The sequence below is a fragment of the Chiroxiphia lanceolata genome, chromosome 2, assembly GCF_009829145.1.
Source record: "Chiroxiphia lanceolata isolate bChiLan1 chromosome 2, bChiLan1.pri, whole genome shotgun sequence".
Lineage (NCBI taxonomy): Eukaryota > Metazoa > Chordata > Aves > Passeriformes > Pipridae > Chiroxiphia > Chiroxiphia lanceolata.
The window spans coordinates 57,513,644-57,537,757 of record NC_045638.1 but is presented as its reverse complement, the minus strand read 5'-3'; the positions used below and the strand labels follow the sequence as shown (position 1 = coordinate 57,537,757).

Genomic DNA, 24,114 nt, shown 5'->3' with positions numbered 1-24,114 from the left:
CAATAAAGCTGTGGTTCTTTTTAGGTAATACGTTTGAAAACTGCTTTATCTTATCCCAAAGAAATCCCTATAACACATTTAATGAAGTTGGATTACATGCTACTTTTCTAAGGAGTGCTTTTCGTTCCTCCTCCCTGCTCTTGGCAGTCAGACATAGGTGCCTTTATTTTTCTGTCAAGCCCATACTTATCAGAATGAGGTATGCTAGTCTTATATACTGTACTTTGCATTTACTTAGTATTTTCCTTTTGCAGATCTAACAGAGTTTAGAAAACATTAAGCTGGAGCTGTGAACACCCTTTCAGGAATATTACTGAAACTGCACTAAGTTGGATTGGTGCTTTTGATAGCTTCGCTACACTGAATTGGAAATTTGGAAATGCATTCTAGAACGTCTGAATCCCAACCTTATGCTCTTGTCACAAAACCTGCTCAAATTATATTGTGTATCAGTTTTTCTTTAATAATTAAAGTTCAGTGACTGTTCCCTTGTGTGTTTTAAACACAATAATGTAAGGACATCCCTCTTGAAGCCTGTGCCAAAGTGCTTACTCTGATAGAGGCCAGTGTCAAGTACTAAAGGGGACAACATAAGGACAGGACAGGCACACAAAAAAAACTTTCTTGTTTCTAGCTTCCTGAAACAAAAGTAATACTTGTATTTTTTACAGCTCTTAGCAGATGAACTCTCCCAATCTGAACCTAATCTTTAGTTTCTGCAGTATTCTTAAAGCAATTTAACTTATACAATTTAGCTGCGCATTTCATGAGAAATCCCTTTATCTGTTTTAAAACTTACCTGGTGAATTGGTTTACTATATCTGGTTCTTGTAAATGAGATATTATAAATGATCTATCTTTCCATTTGTAGGCAGTTTATGGGTGGGGGTTCTTGATAAGTCTTTTACTATTTCTCTGCTGCCAGTCCTTTGAACCACTTTCAGGTGGAAAGATCCTGGTCTCTTAAATCTTTCCTGGTAAACAGGTAAAAAGCCAGCATAAACTTCCTTTTTTTGTGTGTGTGTCCCTTTTTCTAGTTCTGTGTGTTCTTTTTGAAAGGTGGAGACAAACATATTACTCAAAATATTGAAAGTACAGTGTGAATTTATACCACAGCATAATGATGTTTTCTGCTTGTTCTTTGTTCTGTTACTTATGAATTTTAATTTCTGCGAATGCCACTAAACAACATGTGGCTGGTATTTCTTTCAAAATATATGTAGTAGCTGCACAGTATGTTTATTTACATCTAATTTTTGTCTTATTGCTGTAAATAAATACTTACAGTTTTGCCCAGGTGCATCACTCACTTCACATTTATCAACACTATTTCTTCTGGTTTTTTATCATCTGGTCATTGAGTACTATGAGATCTTTTGCAGCTCTCGGAGAACATAACAACAATTTGTCACCTCCCTGTTCATTTTCTTTTCCAGAAGTTTTGTTTAATACATTGAACAGGTTCTTTGGGTGCCTGTGGGACTTCTTTGGTCACTCAAGCCACTTTGAAAGCTGATCATTTACGTATCTTAATTTCCTGTTTTCAAATCAGTTATTCATTAAAAGACCATTTCCCTTTTCAACTAGAGGCAAAGTTACTTCTTTATGAGTCTTTGAGAGACATTGTCAAAAGCTTTTTGAAAATTCAAGTATGTGACAGCGTCCTTGTGCTCTTTGAAGGCATCTGATTTTCCAGGCAATACTGTATCTACAAATGCCATCATACCACATTCCCATTGTGTCATATTCATCTAAGTGCCTCCAAACTCCATTCTTTATGGTTTGCATGGTACAAGGATCATCACGGTATCATGACTTTTCCTATTAGTAGGAGTAGACTTCCCAGTGGGTAATACATTGGCTTTTTCCCTGGGACCTTAAGTTAGTGTCCAGTTTTCTACTTCCCACTGCTGTGCTATTGACACTACTTTAGGTGATAAGACCATAGTAACAGAATAGCAATTTTTTAAGTACTTTTCTTTGTAACTCTTAACTGCTTTCAGTAATTTGTTTCAAATATCTTTTTGATTTGTTTGTTTTAAAGTCTCTTCTGTTGTCTTTTCATCTTGGGGCACTTCTTTTGACTTGTCATCTGTTAAGATTTGACATGAGCTCTTCTGTGAGCTTATTGACAGAAAAGGGAGAAATATCTGCCAGTGGGGTTTTTTTTAGCTTGTTTCTATTCAACTGATTTTTAGATTTCAAAGAGTGCTCTTTGCTGTAATTCTGTCTGTACAGTTCATTACCTTTGTTTATCCATGTTATCTTGTATATTTTTCACTGAGACTTTGCTATTCAGTATGTTCTTTCAGCTTTCTCAAATTATTAAATGGTGCTGTACTGAATATTTCTGTAACCCGCTTAGGTCCTGCTCAGGTTCCAATGATGTCCCCAAATGGTTCAGTGCCTCCAATTTATGTGCCTCCTGGATATGCCCCACAGGTATGTCACTTCACTCAATTCTTATTCTATATTTCTTTTCATGCAAATTATGAGAGTAGAATCATAATAGCTAATTCAGGAAAATAATTTGTCAGATTTCAGAATCACTGTGATCAAGCAAGTAAGCAAGGGGAGATGTCCCATGGTGTCTCTGAGATGGGAGACTTCCTATGCTGTGTATGCGCCTGTTTGGTTATATATTAACTACGTACATGACAATAACAAGCACAGTTCCTTGTTGAGTTCAGACTCCTAATATACTAGGTGCCCTCAGAATATAAAATACAAACATGGCCCAAATAGCTCCTTGTGTAGGACCTGTACTGATTTCTGTGTTAGTGGATTTTTTCTCTTGGCTGCAATATAATTTTATACATGTACATGGTTCATGTCTGGGAAGTTCCCTGCAGATGAGGAGTAAAACAGGTCAGTTGAAAAAGTATAGCAAACAACATGGAAAAATGTCAGCTGTCCATTGGGAAAAAGTTATCATATAATAGGTGTTTCTACCACTTACCTTAAAATGGGGCTCTCATTTTTTCACTGCTGTGTGATTCTTAATTTAGATGCCTGAAAACTAAATGTGAGCTAGATAACCTGGACATCCTTTAAAGTAGATTAAAAGGATGATTCCTCTTGGCTATTTTTGACACATGTATTATAATGAGATGTGTGGCTTCCTAGATGGTGTCTCTTTCTTTCCCTCAACTGAGAACAAGTTGAGGAGTTAGTAGGTCAGACCTGGAAGTTAGAACAGAAGAATGCCACTCCCCATGATGTAAGTCTCTCTCAAGACATTCTGTTGTTGTGATCAGTCTGTCTCTGGCTTGGCGTGCATCCCATGGTGTGTGCCAAGAAGAGACTACAGCTTGTAAAACCCAACCAAAAAACCCACAGTGTCTAGCAGATGTTGGACTTATTATCTAAACAGCATTAAAAAAATTGTCCTCTGGCAAAAGAAAAGTGTGTTAGGGTAGGCAGAGTAGTACTCTGTGATTTTATCTTTCTTCTTTTGAAAGTTGGCTGATAAGTTGATTCTATGTATACTTCATAGTTGAGTTCCCAAACAGGCAGAAGAAAAATGAATTATAAATAATCAGGAAAATCTATTTATCTTTAGGTCATAGTAAAAAGACTTGATTCCTGTTAGAATTAATTTTTAAAGAACGGAAAAAAGTTTTGAGATAAGTGAAATTCTGAATTTTACCATATTTCTGGAATATTTAACTTCAGTTGATGAAGTTAAATATTAATTAAACATGAAGTATTTCATGTTTAAAAAGTTGTGTAACCTGTGCCAATCTGAATAATGTTTTTAAAATTCATTTATCCTTCCTTTGAAAACAACTTGAAGCAAAGAGGCTAAAGGGCTGGACCTTGCTGAGGCTTGTCCATTAACCTTTCATTGGAGTTTGTTAGTGCAAGCAGGTGTTGTGTTAGACTTTTAAATTGAAGGTGCCTCACGTCTGCTCAGCGCAGTACAGGTGGATGAGCTGTTTTCGTCTGAGTAGAAGTACCATAGTCCAGGAAAACCAATCATTTATAAGCCTTCTGAAGTGTTTGCTGTTGACAAAATATAGCAGCCACTGAGGTTTATGATGGAAGTTCCTGTTACAAGCCAGAAGATTTGATAGTAGTGTTGCAAACAGGCAAGTCTGTTGAGCTAAGAGTTCTCCTGAACATAATGCAGTCCCAGCAAAGTAACTTAGCTGGTTTCTTCAGGCATAATATATTTTTAAATGTCAGCAGCTGCAGTTGTATTTTCAGATAAATTGGAAACCAGTTAAATGTCTAAAGCTGTCAGCCTGGAAGAACAACTTCAGCATAACCATCCTTTGTCTATCCATTTTCATTTAGTTCTATTATGCTTCTACCTGCTTCAATGCCTGCTTGGCAGTGATACAGCATACTGTCCTCTGTTAGAAGTTGGGGATGATTACTGAATTAAATATTTATTTTTCTTATATCACATAACTAAAAAGCAATTCATAAGGTGATTTTTTTAAACTTCCTCTTCTTTTGGAACTGTAGTTGTAAAACTCTGAAGGAAAGCACATCTTTATTCATCCTCTCTGAGCTGTCTATATTGACAGTCTAGTGAGTTTTCCAGTGATGTTTGGTTGGTTCACTCAACGAAACAGGCCTATGCCAGAACCACATGTTTTGCTAGCACAATTAGGATAATAGAGAGCTTGTTTACTTTTTTAACTTAAAATTATGTACTTGGCATGATGCTCTTACTGCTGTTTAGAGGGTTTTTATCTGTGTAGTTGTCCGCTCGAGGCCTACCACTGAGTAGATGTTTGATCTAGAAACACGGTTACAGACTTGTCAAAGTCTTAATTTTACACTATTAGACTTAAGGTCCCTGTTGTTATGAATTGGGTGTCTGTTTCTGAGGTACTTAGGCTATTAGCAGACCCAGGGAAACAAGTTATAAACTCAGTAGCTTGTTTGTTTTCTAATGGAAGCTACTTCCTACATAATCTGAATCTGCTCATAAAATCATAGTAGATTGCAATGTTTTGGGGGGGTTGTAAGCAAAAAGGACTTAAATAATTAAAACTACATTTCAATGTTTACAGAATTTCATTGGACATCAGAAGTTCTAGTTGTATTTAGTGCTGCTAATAAATTCTGCCTTTAGGATACCATACAGCTGTGGTTACACAGATATGAGTAGTGTTGTCTTTAGTGAAATTACTCTTTCACAATACAGGATGATTTCTGTATACTGAAAATAACACATTTTTTAAAGACACGTGATATACATGTGCTTTAAAGCTGTGTTCAGTTAGGTAATTTATATTAATTTCCAACTCTCTATTTATGTAAGTAAAGTAGGATTAGCTCCATTATGTACATATTTCTATGTCTTCTGAATGTTACTGCATATGCATAGAGATCTTCACTCTACCATTACACCAAAAGCATGCAGCTCTCTCTACAGTGCTCTCTCAATACAGTGGTGAAGTTTTGAAAGTCTCCTAGATCTACCTCACTTATTGGTTCAGCTAGCAGGATAGTTTTGGGGTACACGAATTAGATTGCTGTCAGAGAAAACAAAACCAGAAGCTCCATTCCACTTGTTATCAGATGCACACCAACTTCTAATGGAGACATGGTAAAACCAATGATTGATCCTCTAAGCAGCTTTCTGTCATGGACTTGGTGGAAGCGTTCACACCAGGGCATGGGACTAAATCTAGCCAAGCATAATACCATTAAGCTTAAACAGTGGAGCTGAAAGCAGTTTGGCAGTGTTTTGATCTATTGTTCCGCTCCTGTTGCAGAAGGATGTTCATTGATGTATGTGTACATGTCCCCATTTTATTTCAAATGTCAGTGAAAACTTACGTCATAGGGTTGCATTGTCCCCTGCTAGTCAATGTGGTTGTGATATTCCACTCTTCTCCCCCTTTTCTGGATAAATGTTTCATTCAAAAACTTACATTGCACTTTTTACTGTGACATTATTCTACAGCATTTTACTAAGAAATAAAGAACAATTTATTCGTTGGCATCCCATACACTAAAGTTACTGATACCATAATACACACAAGTCAAATTATGCCAAGACGTCTCTAGGTGTCACCAACAGTCATGTATTTTTGTAAATTTACCAATATTGATTCAAACATACAGAGAGAATAATGATGTGAAGTACTTCAAGGAAGATGCTTGTTTCTGGTCCAGTTGATGACTGGACCAGAAATGCATTTCGTGAAAAGCATTTTCTGCTTCAGCACTTTGTACAATTTGTGCCCTCGGGCCTTCTTTCCATCAGACCCATCACATCTCCCATTTGCTAATTTTTCTCAAGCCTCTGCACAGCAGAGTTTAGCAGAGGCTGCTACAAAGGCCCCCACTTTCTGGGTAGTATGTGGTTTCCTTAAGGGTGCAAGACATTTGAACAGGCAGGGGGATGGGGGAGAAGAAAAAAAAATTTTTTTAGAACTACCTTGACTTGTGAAGGAGTCATGAGAGGGCTGACTACCATCCTGCTAGTTTGTTTGCTAACAGTTTGATGCAGACGGTGGCTGCTGCATGCTAAAGGGGCAGTATGGCAAGTGCCTCCTGGGTTAGTGTTGGGAACAGAACAATAACCAGACACAGCTTGCCTTTTTTCTTACTGTTCTTTCTCACTATTTTTGTGGAGTAAGGTCTGTCAACTCTATGAAGCAATCTAGTTGTTATGCTGTAGAACAAAACCTAGAAGCAGTGTAGCATACAAGCAGTGTGAATGAGGGTGGAAATGGGGTACCCTAAGGAGAAGCTACACTCATGCCATAAATATACCTGGCTGTTTATAAGACGTTGTTACAGTTAGATTTTTTTAACAGTATTTTTCCCTACCCCATTGAGAAATTAATGGCATTGCTGCAGTTAATACACGTAACGTAGATAGCCCTTTATTTGTCCTACATCATTTTTCTTGAGCTCTTCTGTTTTCCTTTCCTCAAATTTAAGGGCTTTACTATTTCTAGCTTTGTTTAAGTATCTGTAGAAACTTACTGACATTTCTCTTTTGGTATGTGGTGTCTCTCACTGTGCAGGTTATTGAGGATAACGGTGTTCGAAGAGTTGTGGTGGTTCCCCAGGCTCCAGAATTTCATCCTGGTGGTCACGCAGTAATACACAGGCCTCCACATCCCCCACTACCCAGCTTCCTTCCTCTTCCAACCATGATACCCCCTCCACCACGTCACATGTACTCACCTGTGACTGGAGCTGGTGACATGGCAACACAGTACATTCCGCAGTATCACACCTCACAAGTCTATGGGGATGTGGGTAAGTAGCTCATCAAATATTGCAAGTTCTGTCAAAGGGAATAATGTTCTCTTCATTTCCAGTGTCTGTTATGCTGCTGTGTAGGCTTTACCGAGCAAGACTTATAGCTTGAATGGGAGCCATACACAGAATTTTTAATGAGGATACCAGCCTTGATTTTACTGAAGCTTATTATTCCAGAAGCTCTTTTAATTTATTTGACTTGTCTCTTCAGTGATCCATTAAATATGCAGATTACTTCTTATGTGTATCAGTTGTAGATTTACCCAGGAAAGCAATGCAGAAAGTGTTTGTAGTGGTTCAACATTTAAATCCATACCTGTGCACTATTCCAAGAGCTCATGTCTTGCAAGTATCCTGCTTGAAGCACTGTGCTGGTTTAAAGGTGAACTGGCAAGAGAAATGAACCCAACTCAAGAGAGACCACAAGTCAGAGTTACAATTTAATAAAAAATAATACAATAATACAATTATATAGACGAGCAGTTGGTTTTAACCCTCAAAACCCAGATGTGTAACCCAGCACCCTGGGGCACGAACAGAATGGTGTTCGTTGGCCCCCGTGCTGAGCCCCACATGGTCCCCCTCAGTCCAAAGTAAAAGGGGAGGGGAAAACCTGTTGATGAGAGTGCTCGTCACAGTCTGGTTGAGGGTGGTGGTTGCAGTCTGGTCGAGGTTCTGGTCCTCCTCTGGATCCGACGAGTGGTACCAGAAGTCCCAAGACCCCAGGAGTACATACACTCAGGTTCGAGTGGGAATGCCCAGTACCTCCCCCAGGGCGGGGAGTTCCACAGTGGGTGGTTGTGAGTCTGGAGATATTTTTGGAATCCTTGGTGGCCTGTTAGCAGACACGACCCCTCAGGCTGGGTGTGGAGGAGCTAATGATTCCCTGGAGAGGAGTTAACACTGCCCATAACTACAGCCTGAGGGGTCAGGTGTGCTCTGGGCAGCTGCTGCAAATGGTCTATTGTTAAGAGTTTCTGGGAAATGACATAGAGGGTATAGAATATGCAGTTTGGGTTGTACCCACACTGTGATGAACTGCTCCCGGCTGCTCAAACTAGGACAAGAATGAAATAGGAAATCTTAGTATTGATTACAGAAAAAAGTGTGCCATTTTTCATAAAACTTTATGTATTTAATTGAATGTCCCTTTGAAGTCCAGTTTGAATAATCAGGTGCCACTAACCTAAGCTTAATACTGTAGTTGAAACTTTCTTTGGTAGTGCTATTGACATCTGCCTTTAATATGGTTTATTGGCAAAAGTGTATGTGTGTCCTAACTCAGGTCGGGTTGTTAGATTAATATTTACATTTCTGGTAGACTTGCTTTTCTTTAGATAAGACAGGTGCCGACCTTGAAAGACTTTCAAAGAGCAATTCTAGATTGCTGTTTTTAGAGGAGGCTAGAAGCTGTGGAAGGAGAGGCTAAACACAACTGCTCAGCATTCTATGATGCTACTAAAATAACCTAAAGATGGCCTACATATAGTTGCTTAAATAGTAATGATGTACAAAGTGGTCAGAAAAGAATATACCAACGTCTAGATCTTCCTGGAATTCTTAGTGTTTTTCTGTTCTCAAGTTGTGCTTTATTTCTTCTGGTGCTACTCTGATAACAGTACATTGCTAGATGCTCTTTGGGTGCTTATTTGTGATTTTATTAATTTCCTGATTTCCTGATGACACTTGTCTGCTTTTAGTTTGCTAAAATAAGAGATTGAATTGTGATAACTAAATGCATAAAATATAAAGGATACTTTAATGAAATAATATTTTTCCAGATTTCTGCTGCCAGATTATATCTCTTTAAATATGGATTCAGTGATAATTTGCTAAACTGCTAATGTAAAAAAATTGATAAAGTGGGATGTTTTATGTTTGCTTTGTTTTCAATATATATGTAAGATGCCTTTGGGTTTAGGAAACTAGAGGACTAATGCTGTAATTTGTTATTTATTTGCTACAGATGTAATTTTTAATTCTAGATCTCTGACTTCGGCTATGCCTTTCAAAAGTGAAAGCCTGCAGATATCCTCCTGTATGAGGAATCTAAATTTACGGGAAAAAAACAACTGAACAAACCAACCCCCAGAAGCTCATAGAGCATGGTAGTTCTCTGACAGAGGCACTGAGCTTTCTAATGGTTGTGAAAATCACATCTAGAAGTCCTCTGTCAAACTTCCTGGGAATTAAGCTGATCTTAAAAAAAAAAAAAAAAACAAAAAACAAAAGACCAGAAACTGAGAAGTTCTCTAGTTCTTTTGATTTTTATCCTGTAAGGAAGTTTTTATTTGATCATGTTTTCACTACTTCCTAGCGCATAAGGAATAACAAATAATGGACTTATTCTTCAGACTGATCTGACTTACCTGAAAATGAGCAAATTCTATGCTGGTTTTGAAGGATTTTTTTTTTTTTTTTTTAAAGCTTTCATCATTTATTGTGGGCGGGGTTACACTGAGGAAAGACTTGGTGCCCTGTGTCACGTAGTTTTAAAGTTTTGAGTCAGTAACCTGTTTCTAAGCATAAAGACAAAATGAATACAAATGGTGGAATTGGACAGAAAAGTTTTGCTAGTCTGCAGTTTAATATTTTCATTAGTCTGGTACTGACTTTTTTCTAAAACCACCTCTTAAGTTAGAGATGAGTCTTTGATGATACTGCAGCCATGCCTCGGGTTACTGTGTACAGGTATGGTGCACTTTCCAGACTTTACCATACTGTCTTTAGTGTCTTTCCATTGCCCTATAGATCATAGATTCTATGTTTCTATGCTGTTATGGGCCTGTTGATTTCTGCTGAAGCATCGTTAAAGTAATGGAGCTGTAGTTGCATTCCAAAACTTAAAACCAGTGGATTTTTTTATTAGGCATTAGATCAAACCTCTTCCAGTGGATAAAGTATCACTTTTTTTTTTGGTTACTTTATTCTGTACCTTACAGCTTAAGGAAGATTATAGAAACATTTGAAGCATAATTTTTAAGTAGAAAAAAAGGAAGATAACACTTTCTCCACTAACATGTTGTTTATTTCCAGTTAGTGTATATCAGGTTACCTGCTGGACACTTGAGTTTCCAAATAGCAGTAGAGATGTTATTTTACACACAAGTGCGCATTTTACACACATAGCATTTGTAAGTAGATTTTTAATTACATTCTGTTCTTAATGATTTCTTTTTTCTTCTTTCATTTAGATACTCTGCCTGCTCATGGAAGATCCAACTTTAGAGATGAAAGGTCTAGTAAAACATATGAAAGGTTACAAAAAAAATTAAAAGATCGACATGGAACTCAGAAGGATAGGTTAAACAGTCCTCCATCATCTCCTCAGAAATGTCCTTCTCCTACAAGTGAACATAATGGACTTACAAAAGGACAAGATGCAGGTGGTATAAGCACAGGTTCTACCAAAAGCAAGTCTTTGGGTAAAGGAAAAAGCAATTCTCAGATGGACACAGAAGTAGAAGGTAAGTGTTATCAAAAGTAGTATATATATATACGCACATATAAATATATGATGCAAGTTCAGTGTCCAACTGAGCCTAGCATTTGTAGAACACCACACTTTGACAGTCTTGCAGTTGAGAAGTAGCCTGTAACTGCACTGCCTTACGTAGAGTGGAGTTAAAGGGCAATTAGCTTGCTCATCACATTGGAATGATGGGCCTAAGAGAACAGAAACAACTGACATGGAAGTCTCCATCTAAATTTGAGAAAATATTATCAGTCATACTTCATAAACATAACAATGTTTAAAGAAAAATCTCTGCTTTGTTCAGAGTTACTGGTTCTTGCATTTTTTGGAATCACTGAATATTGATGGCCTGCTTGATGTTGTAGAAAACATGGAAAGAACCAGGTGTCTGATACAGGAAACCTACATTCAACTTGTTAAAGAAGAATGTTTTGTAAAAGAGATACTGCTGTAGTATAAAATCCGTATAATGCCTGTCCCTACCTACTCTTTAATGAAGGGCCCTTGTAGGAAAAGACTGGTCCTCACATTAGTCCATGGGAGTTCATGTTTTCTAGGACACTGCCATAGGGAGTGTGTTTATTATTAATATCTTTATTTCTCTTGTGATCTCACAGATAGACTAAATTCACTGAGTCTCGGTCATACAGTCATTGTCAAATCTGAAGATATGTCACTATGCAACTTTGAGGTCATTGGCATAGCCCTTCACATTCTGAACACATCAAAGGCTTGTTATCACAGCCAAAAACAGTTTTCTCAGAATAGGAACTGGTAACTGCTGATGTTGAGGGGGAAAAAAATCATGGATTTTCTCCACTCGCTGAAGTTTGCTTTGAGATGATAATTTTATGACAATGTATAATAGATTGCTGTAAACCAAAGGGACTGTGACAAAAGTACATCTGATCAAAACCAGGAAATCTCAGCCTATGAGAGCTGTTTAAAAGTATGTGTAGATGATACCCTGTGAAAACTTAGTACCAAATGCCACCTTTGAGATACAGCCTGAAGTCAGAAGTTGGGAACTGTTGCTCCAAACTTCAGTGAATACTTGTCACTATAGTTCCAGAGTCTTGACTTCAGTTTACTTTGTTAGTTGGTATTTATCTGTGAGCTAACTTTACCAAGGCATAGGTGATAAAATGTACTGTTGCTTACATATGTTACAAAAATTACGTTAATGGTTTCTTTAGAAGTATTTTACTTAAGAAATGGAAAAGTCCACTTCTCAAAATTATTTAATTCAGGAGACATTGGGGAGACATACTGAGACTCAGACTTGTCGAACAGAAGTCAGAGAAGCATTTAATTAGTTTCAACAGCATAAACCATCTTAGAAACAAAGTTGTAAATAGATTTGATCTGTTTTTTAAAGAATTTGTTTTTTAAAGAATTTTGTCAGTCTTTGTTTTTCTTTTATGTTTAGTTTAAACTAAAGGTTAAGTGAATTAAAAATCCCTGGCTGTACTATCAAAACTGAGTAGTACTCTATCAAGATAATAAAATTTCAATATTGTGTAAGAGAGAGTACATAAAACACTTTCTATATACTGTGAGTCCTTTGAAACTCAGCAATACCTTCAACTGAAACAAAAGACCTTAGATTCTTTCCCTTGCAATTGAGGGAGGCCAGCAGTGTTACCAGTAGGCTTCCAGATGATGTGCAATAACATATTTAAAACTACTGCAAGTTGACTGCATCTACATCCAAAGAGAAACTATGGAAATATCTCATCCAAGTTCTCCAGAGCAGTAGTTAAACTTATCATGGCTGGGCTTCGCGAACGAAGATTTGGGAATGTTAAACTTATACCTTAATAAAAGATAGCCAGGCTTTCTGTATTCCATAAATCATAGGACAGACTTAGAAATAGTTTTATATTAACAACTTCATCAGGAGCTTTTTTGGTTTTATGTTACCTAGACAAAAGTGTTCTATTTTGTAAATACTTTCATCTGTGTGCAGTTGCTGATTTTGAGCAGATATTTCACTGTAAAGTCACTACACAATATTCATGGGTACTTTCTGTTTGCTTTGATTTTGTTTTTTAAGAAAAGGATGAAGAAACAAAAGCACTGGAAGCACTTCTTTCTAATATAGCTAAGCCAGTGGTAAGTAACAAAAGCTTTCGATAAAATCAGAATGTATCTGTTGCCATTTTACAGTTACACCTCCTTTTCTCTCTCCCAAATTTAAAGCATCTTTAGCTTTCCACACTAAAGCAAATTCACTTATCTCCCAGTTTCTGAAATGTAAACAACCAAAGTAATTTTTAATGTATTAACATTTATGAAGCTAAAATTGTCTTGATACTTACATATTATGCAGAATTCTTCTTTGCCACTCTGTGAATGTCAGTATTAACAGTAGTGGGCAGTAGTAGCAAGAGGCTGAAATCACCTGAGAAAGATGAAGATTGGTGAGACAAAGATACCAGAACTTTATTGAGAGGCTAAAGGGCTGAAGTAGAGTAAACAAAGAGTACAGACTGGAATTAAGAACAATTCATTAGGACCAGACTTAAAGAAGCTGGAGAAAGGGTCAGAACAATTTATGGCTGTAATAAATGGATATCAGTCTACATCTGATAGCACTGATTTTTATCCAGGATCTGGAGTGTAGTCCAGCTTTCCTACATCTCATCTTTCTTCTGACAGCTAGAACATCCAAAGTCCTGCCAGCAGAGGTTTTGCTGCCTGTTGTGCATCTCATCTCCACAGATGTTAGCAAACACCTATTGCTATCACTCTGGTAGATCAGGCAGTAGAGACTTGTGCAGGGCATCTGAAGACTATAGGTTTGCTGTAAGATAATACCAGAAAGCATTTAAGGGATTCATTTGCTATTAAAAATACTACTCATTACTAATGAATAACTTAGCCTAACTAACGCATTACTAATAAGTGACAATGTGGATGGCCCTTTCTGCCCTGACTAGAAATACAGGGACCAGTTCTCCAAACGTGTGCGTAGTCCTCTGTCAGTGGACAGGACATACAGAATGCCATCCAAGTTGGGGTATTCTCAGTGGCTGCATTGCCAAGGGGAACTCTGAGCTTCCTAAATTAGACTGTGAGAACTGTGGATCAACAAGTGTGGTCTTCTACTGTGTTGCTAATAACATAGGGAAAAACTACTGTTGCTACTGTGCTACTACTGTTGTTTTCTTTCACTCCCTTCCATCCCAACTCAACCATCCATGCCTTTTAGGCAAGCACGCTATTTGCCTGCCCTACCATGTCCTTGCTTGAACAACACTGTATGTAGCTGTGTGCCTACAAGTGATCTCTGCAGACCTCAGAAGGCATCACAGGCATAGGCAGTGGTGGTCTACTACAGACCACATAGTGTACATGAGGCAAAAGGCCAAACTTCCAGCACTTGGAGAGGCTTATGCTTTATGAAGGTAAGGGACAGTCAGGGCTGGAAGTGGGTAGAAGGCTGGGTGATGTTGCAGCTTGGGGGAGTGTGATGTGATGTGATAGGAATCTCTGTTACTTACTCAGGCCTTGCAGGATCACAAGCAACCCTCCTACAGTTTCATCGAGGAAATGCTTTCCTCATGCTCCCACAAGCAAACTACGAGATTGTTCTTTCAAACCTTCCATTTGTAGTTCTCATCAGAAATATTCCTGCACGATTTTTATTGTTTTGGTTGAAGGACTCACTCTGTGGATCATGGTTCCTGATGGATCGTCAGCACCCTGTTCCCTGGGTGAACAGTGCTGGCACAGGCAGTACTGGCTGTGGTGGTGGTCATATGATCAGATAATCATACAGGGTGCTGTCCAGTGCCATGTCCATTGCACCATATCCTGCTCCAGAAAGCGTGGAATAATGCTGAAGGCTGACCTGTCCTGGGTTGTCCCACGTCTCAGTGCCCACGTCCAGGGCATGTACATCTAAATCAAGTGGTGGTCTCCATTACTAATTCACACATATCCTTCAGTTCTGTGTAGTATGGGATACATAAGTTTTACTACCTCCAGACTCCTATTAGGTTCTGATTTTCTTGAACTTCTGCCTGTATGGATCCCCCATCGTTTCATACATGGCAGTATTAAGTTAGTAACGTGATACTGCTGCCAAATGACCCTTCTACTTAATGAGGTCTTGCTTGAACTTTTTTATGCCTTGAGGTAAGTTGGAGTGGTTCTGCAGATTTCACCATGATGAGTCCTCAGTGTCTGAGCAGAGTCGCCATCAGTTGTCATGTCTGTTAACAAAATAACAAAGCAAGCAAAAGAGAAGAAGAGGGGCCCTGAAAAGGCAAAAGCAAAATGAAGAATGGCGCAGAAGGCTGAGTATTTAATAAGAAGAGGCAACAGAAACGCAGAATTTGATGATTGTCTGTATAGCATGTAAATCCCTTTGGAGGGCATTATATTTTGTGGTTCTGTGTATGTTTGTGGACTTCTAGAATGTGATGCACCTCACAGTTAAGTATCCTGTGTCACTGCGAATGCAATCCAGATTGCACATACGAAAACTGCTCTTTTGATTGACCCAAATGACACATATAATATAGTTAATGAGGAGATTCACTTTTGCAAGCCCACCTCTTGTTTCTTTAGTGCTAGGGCTCTGACTCAAATATTGTGCTTTGCTGAAGCACACAGCTCAGAGCTGCAAGGAGGATCAATTGCAGCTGCTTGAATAAGCATACAAAGTAATAAGTAATGCCAAGTTTTCTGAAAAGCATCTCAGAGCACATAATAATAGTGGATTCTTCTGATCTTAAATCTTTTTTCTTCAAAAATACTTTTTTCATCCTTAGAGGTTTTTTTGGAAATATGTTAGTGTTTTGTGATTGAAAACTGACAGGAATTTCTGAATATTTCTGTAATAGAGCTTTGGCTAGCATTCAAAAAGTCAGCTATTGGGATATTATTGAACATCAAGGATAAAGGACAATATTAAATAATTGCATCTTAGTGAAGAAATTCCTAATTACTCTCCTATGCTTGTGTTATGAGTCTTGTTTTAAAATAGTATATGCTGATGTAATCTAAGATTACCTGTTATGATCAGGTTCTTAAAGTTATTAGATAGATGCCTCTGCCTGAATTAAGGTACAAACAAGATCATATGGCAAAGTCAATAGTACAGATTTTGTTTAACAGTAAATGTGAAGTAGAGAAAGATAGAAAGATATAGGAAAAAGGGGGAGGAGGGTTGGGGACAGAAAGAGAGTGATGGAGAGACAGATTAAGTAGAAAAAATATCACCACTGTAGATTCTGACAGTGTCCTGCTGATCCTCTTCTTGTGGTCTTCTCAGTGATGAGGGTTCCAGTCTCGGCAAAGTGATGGTTGCAGTCTGGGTCCGTCGAGGGAAGCCCAGGATGGTGAGGGAAGAAGCCTGTGTGTTGAGTGAAGTCTGTGACACTAAGGAAAGTCTCCTGTGTCTTTTAATGGGCTTAGGCCACCTGGGGTGGGGAGTTTTACAATGGATGATGTAATACTGGACTGGATCACGGGACATTTCATGAGTCTTTGACACCTTCTAAGGCATTACAGCTGTCTGTTATGCCAGATTATGGCCCATTCAGGCTATGTGTGAATTGTCCTGGTGCTTCCCTGGAGGGGAGTTATCACAGCTGAGTCACTTGTGTAAGGAAAAAGAAACACTACCCTGCCTTGCAGGATTTGCCTGTCTCCTTATCTTGTTCAACACCCAGCTTGTAGCCTGAAGTGTGGGATGGGCCCTCATCACCTGGGCGGTTAGTTGCACATTGTCAGCTTGCACCTGGATTGTCTGAGCCATTAGCATTGTATTCTTCTCCTGGGATAATTGGACAATAGCACTACCATTATCTTATCTCAAGTTCCTGTCACAGTCCAAATCAGTAGGCATATTCAGGGAGGGGTGGACTTTGGTGAGCAGTTGCTTCTTTGCAAAGTTTGCTATAGTGGAAAAAAGTCCTTCAGTCATTTTAACAGTGTTCAAGCCATAAACACTGTTAAATTTCTGTGGTTCACAGTACCATAGTGCATATATACAACGGAGAAAAGTTTTTTAAAGACAATTTTTATTTTAGTAGTTCTTGACATTTTAATACTTTGCTTTTGTCCCTTACTAATAGTCTTGTGAGGAAGAATATAGCTGAACCTAGACTAACTTACCTTTAAGAATCATTTTCTTAGCTGGAAGTTGAATCTGAAAGCAGTACCAAATGTTCTATAAATGAGTTGAAAAGGACTTGAATTACTTCTCTGATTCTTTCTTGTCAGTGCTTGAGGCTGTGATTTAAAAAACTTTTTTAGCAACTGAGTGTTGTTGAAAATACTCATACACCTATATGTAAATTTACCGAAAAGCTGCTGAATTAAAAAATATGTAACATCATATAGAATATGGGTCCAGAAGAAAAACCTCTGTATTATTCACTAGTCACTGCTGCTGACTCTTTTCTTTTTGCCTGATTACTGACCCCTCATGCACAAGCTGTATTTTTGGAGACCCCATACTTCTCCACTGCTATTCTCTGGGATTGCAGAAAAGAAGGTGGCAACTTCAGTTAGATTCAGGTGTATGGGGGACAGGGTTGGAAATTGTTTCCAATATTTATCCCTGCCAAGTAGTTAAGTGTTGTACCTCTTGTTCTGTTCTTCTGCCTTGAGCCCATTCTCCTAGGCCCTCAGGTATATGCCTCTTAACACTTGTTCCATAAGTAGTTCACTCCCCAGTGCTCCTCAGCAGGTCTTACTAGTTTAGACTTGCAACTCCCTGGTTTAATGTGAGTGCACATTTCTCATGGGGAACCAGTGTTTTAACCTGGCCACCTTGTTTATTACAGATTCCTCACTTAGATTATAAATTTTTTAGCAACAGGGTTGCACAAGATGGATATGAACTTCAGCCTCATTGCAAATGCAGGATGGATTTATAATTTTAACTTCTACATCCACCAGGAACAGAGCAGTGCCTCGCTTGGAGCTTCCCTGCTACGTTTTTTCCTTTTTTTTTTTTTTATCTTTTGTCTTAAATCCCGTTAGCCTTTTTGTTTCACTGAATGTTTTTAACAACTTCTGTAAATTCTGTTGAACTGTATCTTTTTGGCTAACATATTTTTCCCTATTTGCACATGTGCGTGGGTATGTACAAATAATTTATATCCGGTTTATACACTGTGGCTTTTTATGCACCTTTAGGATGTCCTTACTTTCCAGCTTCTATGAATACTTTTCACATTGCTTTTCTGGTTCTACTAACTGTTGCATTTAAGTTTTGGCGAATTGGCACAACAAAGCTTCAGCCCTTCATAATATTCTGTAGTCACAACCTGTTTACACAAAGTAAAACACCAGAACAACCTACATAGTCACTGACTTTTAGCTTGGTACATAATGCTGCTTCATTGTTGTAGTCACAGTGTTAGCATTTGTCATCTATTATTTTACAAGTCTTCTGGAAGGTTTGTACGAGTTCACCAACAAACGTTGTGCCGGAGGAATAACTTGGGATAACAATTTTTCATCCAGTCACAGACTTAACATTTCACCGTGTTCTCTGTGATGCTTGTTGATCTGTAATGATTTTCACTAGTACTCTTGAGTTTAATTTTACCAAAGTCCTTTAAGTTGTCTGTTACTCTGTAGTCTGTAATGTTCTCTTTGATCTCCCTCCCACTCTCCCTGCTCTCTCTGTACTGAACAGTTGAAACCTCTAATCTTTTAATGTTCAAATAAGATCTGTGGTGCGTTGACTCTGGCTGGGTGCCAGGTGCCCACCAAAGCCCTTCTATTGCTCCCCTCCTCAGCTGGGCACAAGAGAGCTGCCAGGACTCTGTTCCAGTGTGGGCTTCCCACAGGGTCACAACCTCCTTCAAGCATCCCCCTGCTCCAACATGGGGTCCTGCACAGGCTGCAGGTGGATCTCTGCTCCGCCCATGGACCTCCATGGGCTGTGGGGAATGGTCTGCCTAACCATGGTCTGCATCACAGACTGCAGGGTAATTTCAGCTCCAGTGCCTGGAGTACCTCCCCCATTTCCTTATTCACTGACCTTGGTGTCTGCAGAGCTGTTTCTGTCGCCTACTCTCACTTTTCTCTCTGTCTGCAGTTGTTCTTCTGCAAAGTTGGGGGTTTTTTTCACCTCTTCTTAATTCTGTTATCCCAGAGGCACTCTCACTGTCACTGCTGGGATCAGCCTTGGCCAGTGGTGGATCTGTCTTAGAGCCAGCTGGCATTGGCTCTGTCAGACATGACGGAACCTTCTGGCATTTTCTTACAGAAGCCACCCCTGTATCCTCCCCCATCCCACCTACCAAAACCTTGCCACACAAACCCAATACAAGTTGTAATGCCACCTCTCACTCCTACCAACAGCATTACTTCTCTGGTGTAAACAAAGATAGACCAAGATGTATGAAGGAAATGTAATCAATCAGGTGTGTAAGACAATTTGGCATTAGCAAAGCATTAGGTGGAATGTTATGTGCAGTTCTGGGTAAAGCACTAATAAAATGACTCGTAGGAGATAGAGAACAGTGAGAATGATCAGAGATTTGATGAGGGGAGACTTGAATACTAAGTATCTTCAAATACATAAGAAACAACTGCAGAAAGGAGGGGAAGATCTAATGTTCAACTCCATGGTGGCTAGGACTAGTAGGCTTAGCTAGTAGTGAGAGAGACAGTACAAGGACACTAGGAAATAAGAATTCCACTGTTAAGGTAGCTAAACATAGGAATAGATCATCTTAGAATGGATCCTACTAATCCTGAAATACAGTAGGTCCCCATTTCTCTCCTTCATGATCTCCTGCCACCTTCTGCAACTCAGGACGGTGGGATTAAAATTGTCAGAGAGGGTGCTTTTATCAGATTCTTCCCACAACTCCAAAGACTTCTAGAAATGCTAGAATTTTACTGAAGTGGTTGTAGATAGTGTTCGTCTAGTTTGTGATCCCATCAAGCTGATAGTAGAATTTTTCTTACCATACTTTGAATTGTGTTTCCCAAGAATTTCAGTCTATAGTCATACCAACATTTGATCCCCTTCAGGATATGATACGCAATCTTGTTAGCACATAAGTGTTTAGTGACATTATTTCCAAGGCATTGAGGCTCACACTGTTTGAATTTTTTCTTCTTTCTGTTTTTGTTATCAGTAAGTCATGCCCTCTCTGCTTCATTCTTGAAGTTGACCCATTCAGGTTTTTAGTTCAGTAGATCATAGCAATTTGCAAACACCAGTTGTGAGGATAGCTTTTTGATTCTGATACTTCAGGTAATAGATTTTCAAAAGCAATTATTCCCAAAATAGATACATATTACAGTCATATTGTAAAACTGATCATTTCATGTAATGAATGGAATGTGTTTCACTTCTTTTGTGAAATGATTGTAAACAGTAGGTGGGTGCAAGGTACAAACTGCAACAGCAGAAGTGCAATATTTATTAACACCCACAAAATTCTAGGCATCCTTCTATAACAGATCCTAAAGATTTGTAATCACCTGCATGCACCTAGGCACTCATATGAGCATCCCCAGCCCCTTGCAGCATGTGTGGGTTTCAAGCAGCACCCACTCTTCTGGGAGTGTGGGTGCCTCTAGTCACGCATCTCCATTGTGCGTTAGCAGCTTTGCATGTAACCGTGTTGTTCCCTACAATCTGCTAATCCACAGGCCACTGAGAAAATTCTTCACCAGGTCACATGTACACACCCAAGCTGTAGTTCTGTGTCTGCTGCATTCCAAACTGCTGTCACAGCAGCTGAGGTGCAGCTACTCATGGCATCCATCAGGCTTGGATGGAGGCAGCAGTGGTGGCAGGGCAATTTCTTATGCTGTCAGGCCAGGTTTTGATCATTGCTCTGTTCCACTCCAGCATCCTTGGGCTCTGTTACAAGTTTTCATGCTGTATTTATACTTCTGAAGCTGATTACTTCTGTTTCAGAAGTCTCTTTGTGATTCCCTATTTCCATTTAACCCCTTTAACCCACGTGGGGATCACTGCCTTTAGCATGATTAGTCTGCTGGGACAAACACTTGTCAGACAATTGGAAGTGTTGCATTCGCACACACTGCTTATATTTGTATTTCTGTCACACCAACTTTTGTTATCCAGGCCTTTCTGCAAAGGGTGGGCTGTGCAGGCAAACAACACCAAGGAACATTGTCTATATATAGACATTCTTCAGGACATTGTCTATATATATATTTTTATGTATATGTACATGGACCTTGTGAGCATGCCTTCATCTATATATATGTATATAGATTTCATAAGAAAACTGAGTTGGCAAGAAAGTATTAAAAAAAAAATCGTATTCTGTGTGACTTCAAAGAAAAATGTGCCCGAGTGTGGTTTAATGAAGTGCCCAATGTCCCAGGATGTGCTTTGCCTCACCAGCGCTTCAGTCCATGTTTCAGCAGCCCACTGGGTGGCGTTCGGTACCGAGAGATGTCTCTGCCCTCAGCCCCGTGCCCGGGATTGCGGTTTTCTCATGGCACTGCTTGTATTTCCAGCTTGATTTCATCTGTAAAAACAAGTTAGTAGCTATTGTATGAGTATAAATATTCTGATTTGCTAATGGTATATTATTTTCTTCTCTCTTATTTGATCCTTTTTGGCAAAGTAGTGTTTGTATATAATAGCACTTAAATGGCAGAGGTCTCAAAAGTTGTGTTTCTACAGGTGTCAGATATTCAGGCAAGAACAGCACTGCTTATGTGGTCCCCTCCATCCAGTGACACCAGAGAAGACACTGACAAGAACGACATGCCAGAGGTTTATACTTATGAAGTGATGATTTCAAATACTGGAAAAGATGGAAAGTACAAAACTGTATACATGTAGGTGTTTGTTATTTTCATTTAATCACTGCTGCATTGAGTTATGTGGGTTAAAACCTCATTTAAAATCTGCTTGTTTTCCAGAGAGTTAAATAATTGCCAGTTTTGTGCAACTGCTATTTTGAAATTAACTACTTTTTTTTCAGTAGAATTTGTTTTGTTTTATTACTGAAGTCTCTCCCATCAATTGGAATGTAAAGACTTTGTTCTTACATGTTGGAGGCGTGTTTTAATACCACTTTGCTGTATTTCAACCAGATGCATTAGAAACCATGGGTTCTCAAATAGTGAGAGATGCAAGAAGTGAGAAATACAAATTGTATTTATCATTATTCATGTCAGCACATGCTTCTGCTCCCAGTAATGTTATTCCTCCCTTCCCCAAAATTGCTCTTCATAAGAGACAGTCTTATGATATGAAAAAAATAAGTAAATTCACTCAGAACACAACTCATAGTAGCAGCAAAGCAAACAAAACTCTTTCATTGTTTCATTCCTAACACAATGGTCTTCAGTCAGTTTTTTGCAACTTGGAGAAACATAACAGTAAAATTTAGCCTTAAAGGTGTAGACCTCTCTAATAATTATAAACCTATGTATCTAGCTAGTTTATCATGGTCACCTTCCATGGATTTCATGGAATCACGATATTCCTATACTAGAAACTAGAGGAAAAGAAATGAACTTTGCTAACATAAGCTGATGTCAGCAAAAGCAAACTGTTTGATGTTACTTAGGTGCCTTTTCTGTTTACTAGACTCTAGCAAGTAGGTATATGCAGTCAGGTACAGTTTTAGATAATTGTTTTTGCAAGGCTGAACTGAGCTTCTGTAGGCCCCAGTACTGTAATGGGGTTTTTTGTGTAATAACATGCATGCATACACATGCAACTTACTGAGTAAAGAGGAAAATAAAAATTATTTTTTAAAAAGCACAAACAAACTAAAAAGTGCCCCAAAACCACCAGGGCAAAAGAACAAGTAATGCAAGAAGCTTCTAAAATTCCAAGATAAATGCATTTACATTTTACTATATTTAGCAACAATGTTAAACTGTTAGCAAATACATTTCATAGAAGGTATGTTAGGTGAGTGGGTTAGATGATATATGTCTTTTTTATAAATGTATGGGATTCTGAAATAGTCTTTAACAAAATTGTATCTCTTTCCAGTGGGGAAGAAAATAAAGTTACTGTAAATGATCTCAGGCCAGCAACTGATTACCATGCAAAGTAAGTATCTCATTTTCTCTTCATTAAATTCAGTGGAATTATTTTAAAAGTTTCATTGTATCTGTGTATTTACATAAGTCTTCAGAGATTGTCTTTACCGTTTCTCACCCTCCTTTGAGTCACAAATGGACATTTTTGGCTTAGTTGACCACTCAGTCCATTTTGGAAAACATATGATGATTAGTGCACCCCTATCCTACCTCCATGCTCTTTGCTTCATGCCAGCACAGTGACCTTTTTCTGTCCTTGGAGTCAGGCACAGATGCTGCTTTCTCTCAATTTTCCACAAGCAGCAGAGGAAAGTACCTAGCACAGGAAGATGCTCACTGCTGGCCACCTGAAAGCCACATTATGCTGCTTTTGCTTTGCTCCAGTAGATCAGTGAACCTGACCCCATATGTGCCAGAAAGGATGGCCCCAGCTCAGTGTAACTGTACCCTTCTAGCAGAATTTGCTGCTTCAGGAGGTCAGAAGAAATACCATAGGATTGGAAAGATGCAGTTAGGTGTTCTTCTTCCCTCTTTGTTTTTAAATATTGGAGAGTAATTTGGAGCTGAGCTTGGCAAGGGGTGCAAAGACTAATAAGGGCTTCTGTAGCTCTGTCAGCCAGAAAGGAAGGGCAGAGAAAGCACATCCCCCCTTTATGAACACAACTAGCAAACTGGTAACAGCAGACAAGGAGAAAGCTGAAGTATTCAACAACTCTTTTGCCTCAGTCTTCACTGACAACCCCTCTTCCCACTTCTGTCAAGTGGATGGACCGTGAGATAGGGACTGGGGGAGTAAAGTCCCTCCTACAGTAAGAGAAGAGCAGGTTTGGGACCACGTGAGGAACCTGAACCTAAGTCTATGGGACCTGATGAGTTGCATCCCAGAGTCCTGAGGGAATTGTCTGATGTAGTTGCCATCTCCATCACATGTGAAACCACTCTCCATCATATTTGAAAAGTCACGGCAGCCAGGCAAAGTCCTAGGTGACTGGAAAAAGAGAAACACCACACCCATTTTCTTTAAAGGGTAGAAAGGAAGACACTGGGAACTACCAACCTGTCAGCCTTACCTCTGTGCCTGGGAAGATCATGGAACAGATGCTCCTAGAAACTATGCTAAGGCACATGGAAGACATGGAGGTGATTTGAGACAGCCAGCATGGCTTCACCAAGGGCAAGTCCTGCTTAGCCAACCTAGTGGCCTGTGGTGGAGTGGCTACATCGGTGGACAAGGGAAGGGCTACAGATGTCACTTTTCTGGACTTCTGTAAGGCCTTTGAGACAGTCCCCCACAACGTTGTTCTCTCTTAATTGGAGAGATGTGGAGCTGATGGATGGACTCATGGTGGATGAGGAATTGGTTAGATGGT

The 24,114-nt window shown here is 39.0% G+C and overlaps 1 protein-coding gene across 8 annotated transcripts in view; it reads left to right on the top strand.

Moving 5' to 3' along the window:
* The window catches only part of FNDC3A (fibronectin type III domain containing 3A), a 113,690-nt gene that overhangs the window by 60,036 nt on the left and 29,540 nt on the right, over positions 1-24,114 (top strand). For 7 of the 8 annotated variants that reach the window (XM_032678016.1, XM_032678022.1, XM_032678021.1 and 4 more), the window contains 6 exons: positions 2,366-2,442; positions 6,999-7,236; positions 10,434-10,706; positions 12,771-12,829; positions 21,366-21,523; positions 22,695-22,754. In XM_032678016.1, coding sequence (XP_032533907.1) covers positions 2,366-2,442; positions 6,999-7,236; positions 10,434-10,706; positions 12,771-12,829; positions 21,366-21,523; positions 22,695-22,754 — 865 coding nt within the window. The remainder of the gene's footprint in view (positions 1-2,365; positions 2,443-6,998; positions 7,237-10,433; positions 10,707-12,770; positions 12,830-21,365; positions 21,524-22,694; positions 22,755-24,114) is intronic. The other variant, XM_032678023.1, reaches the window with a different exon arrangement.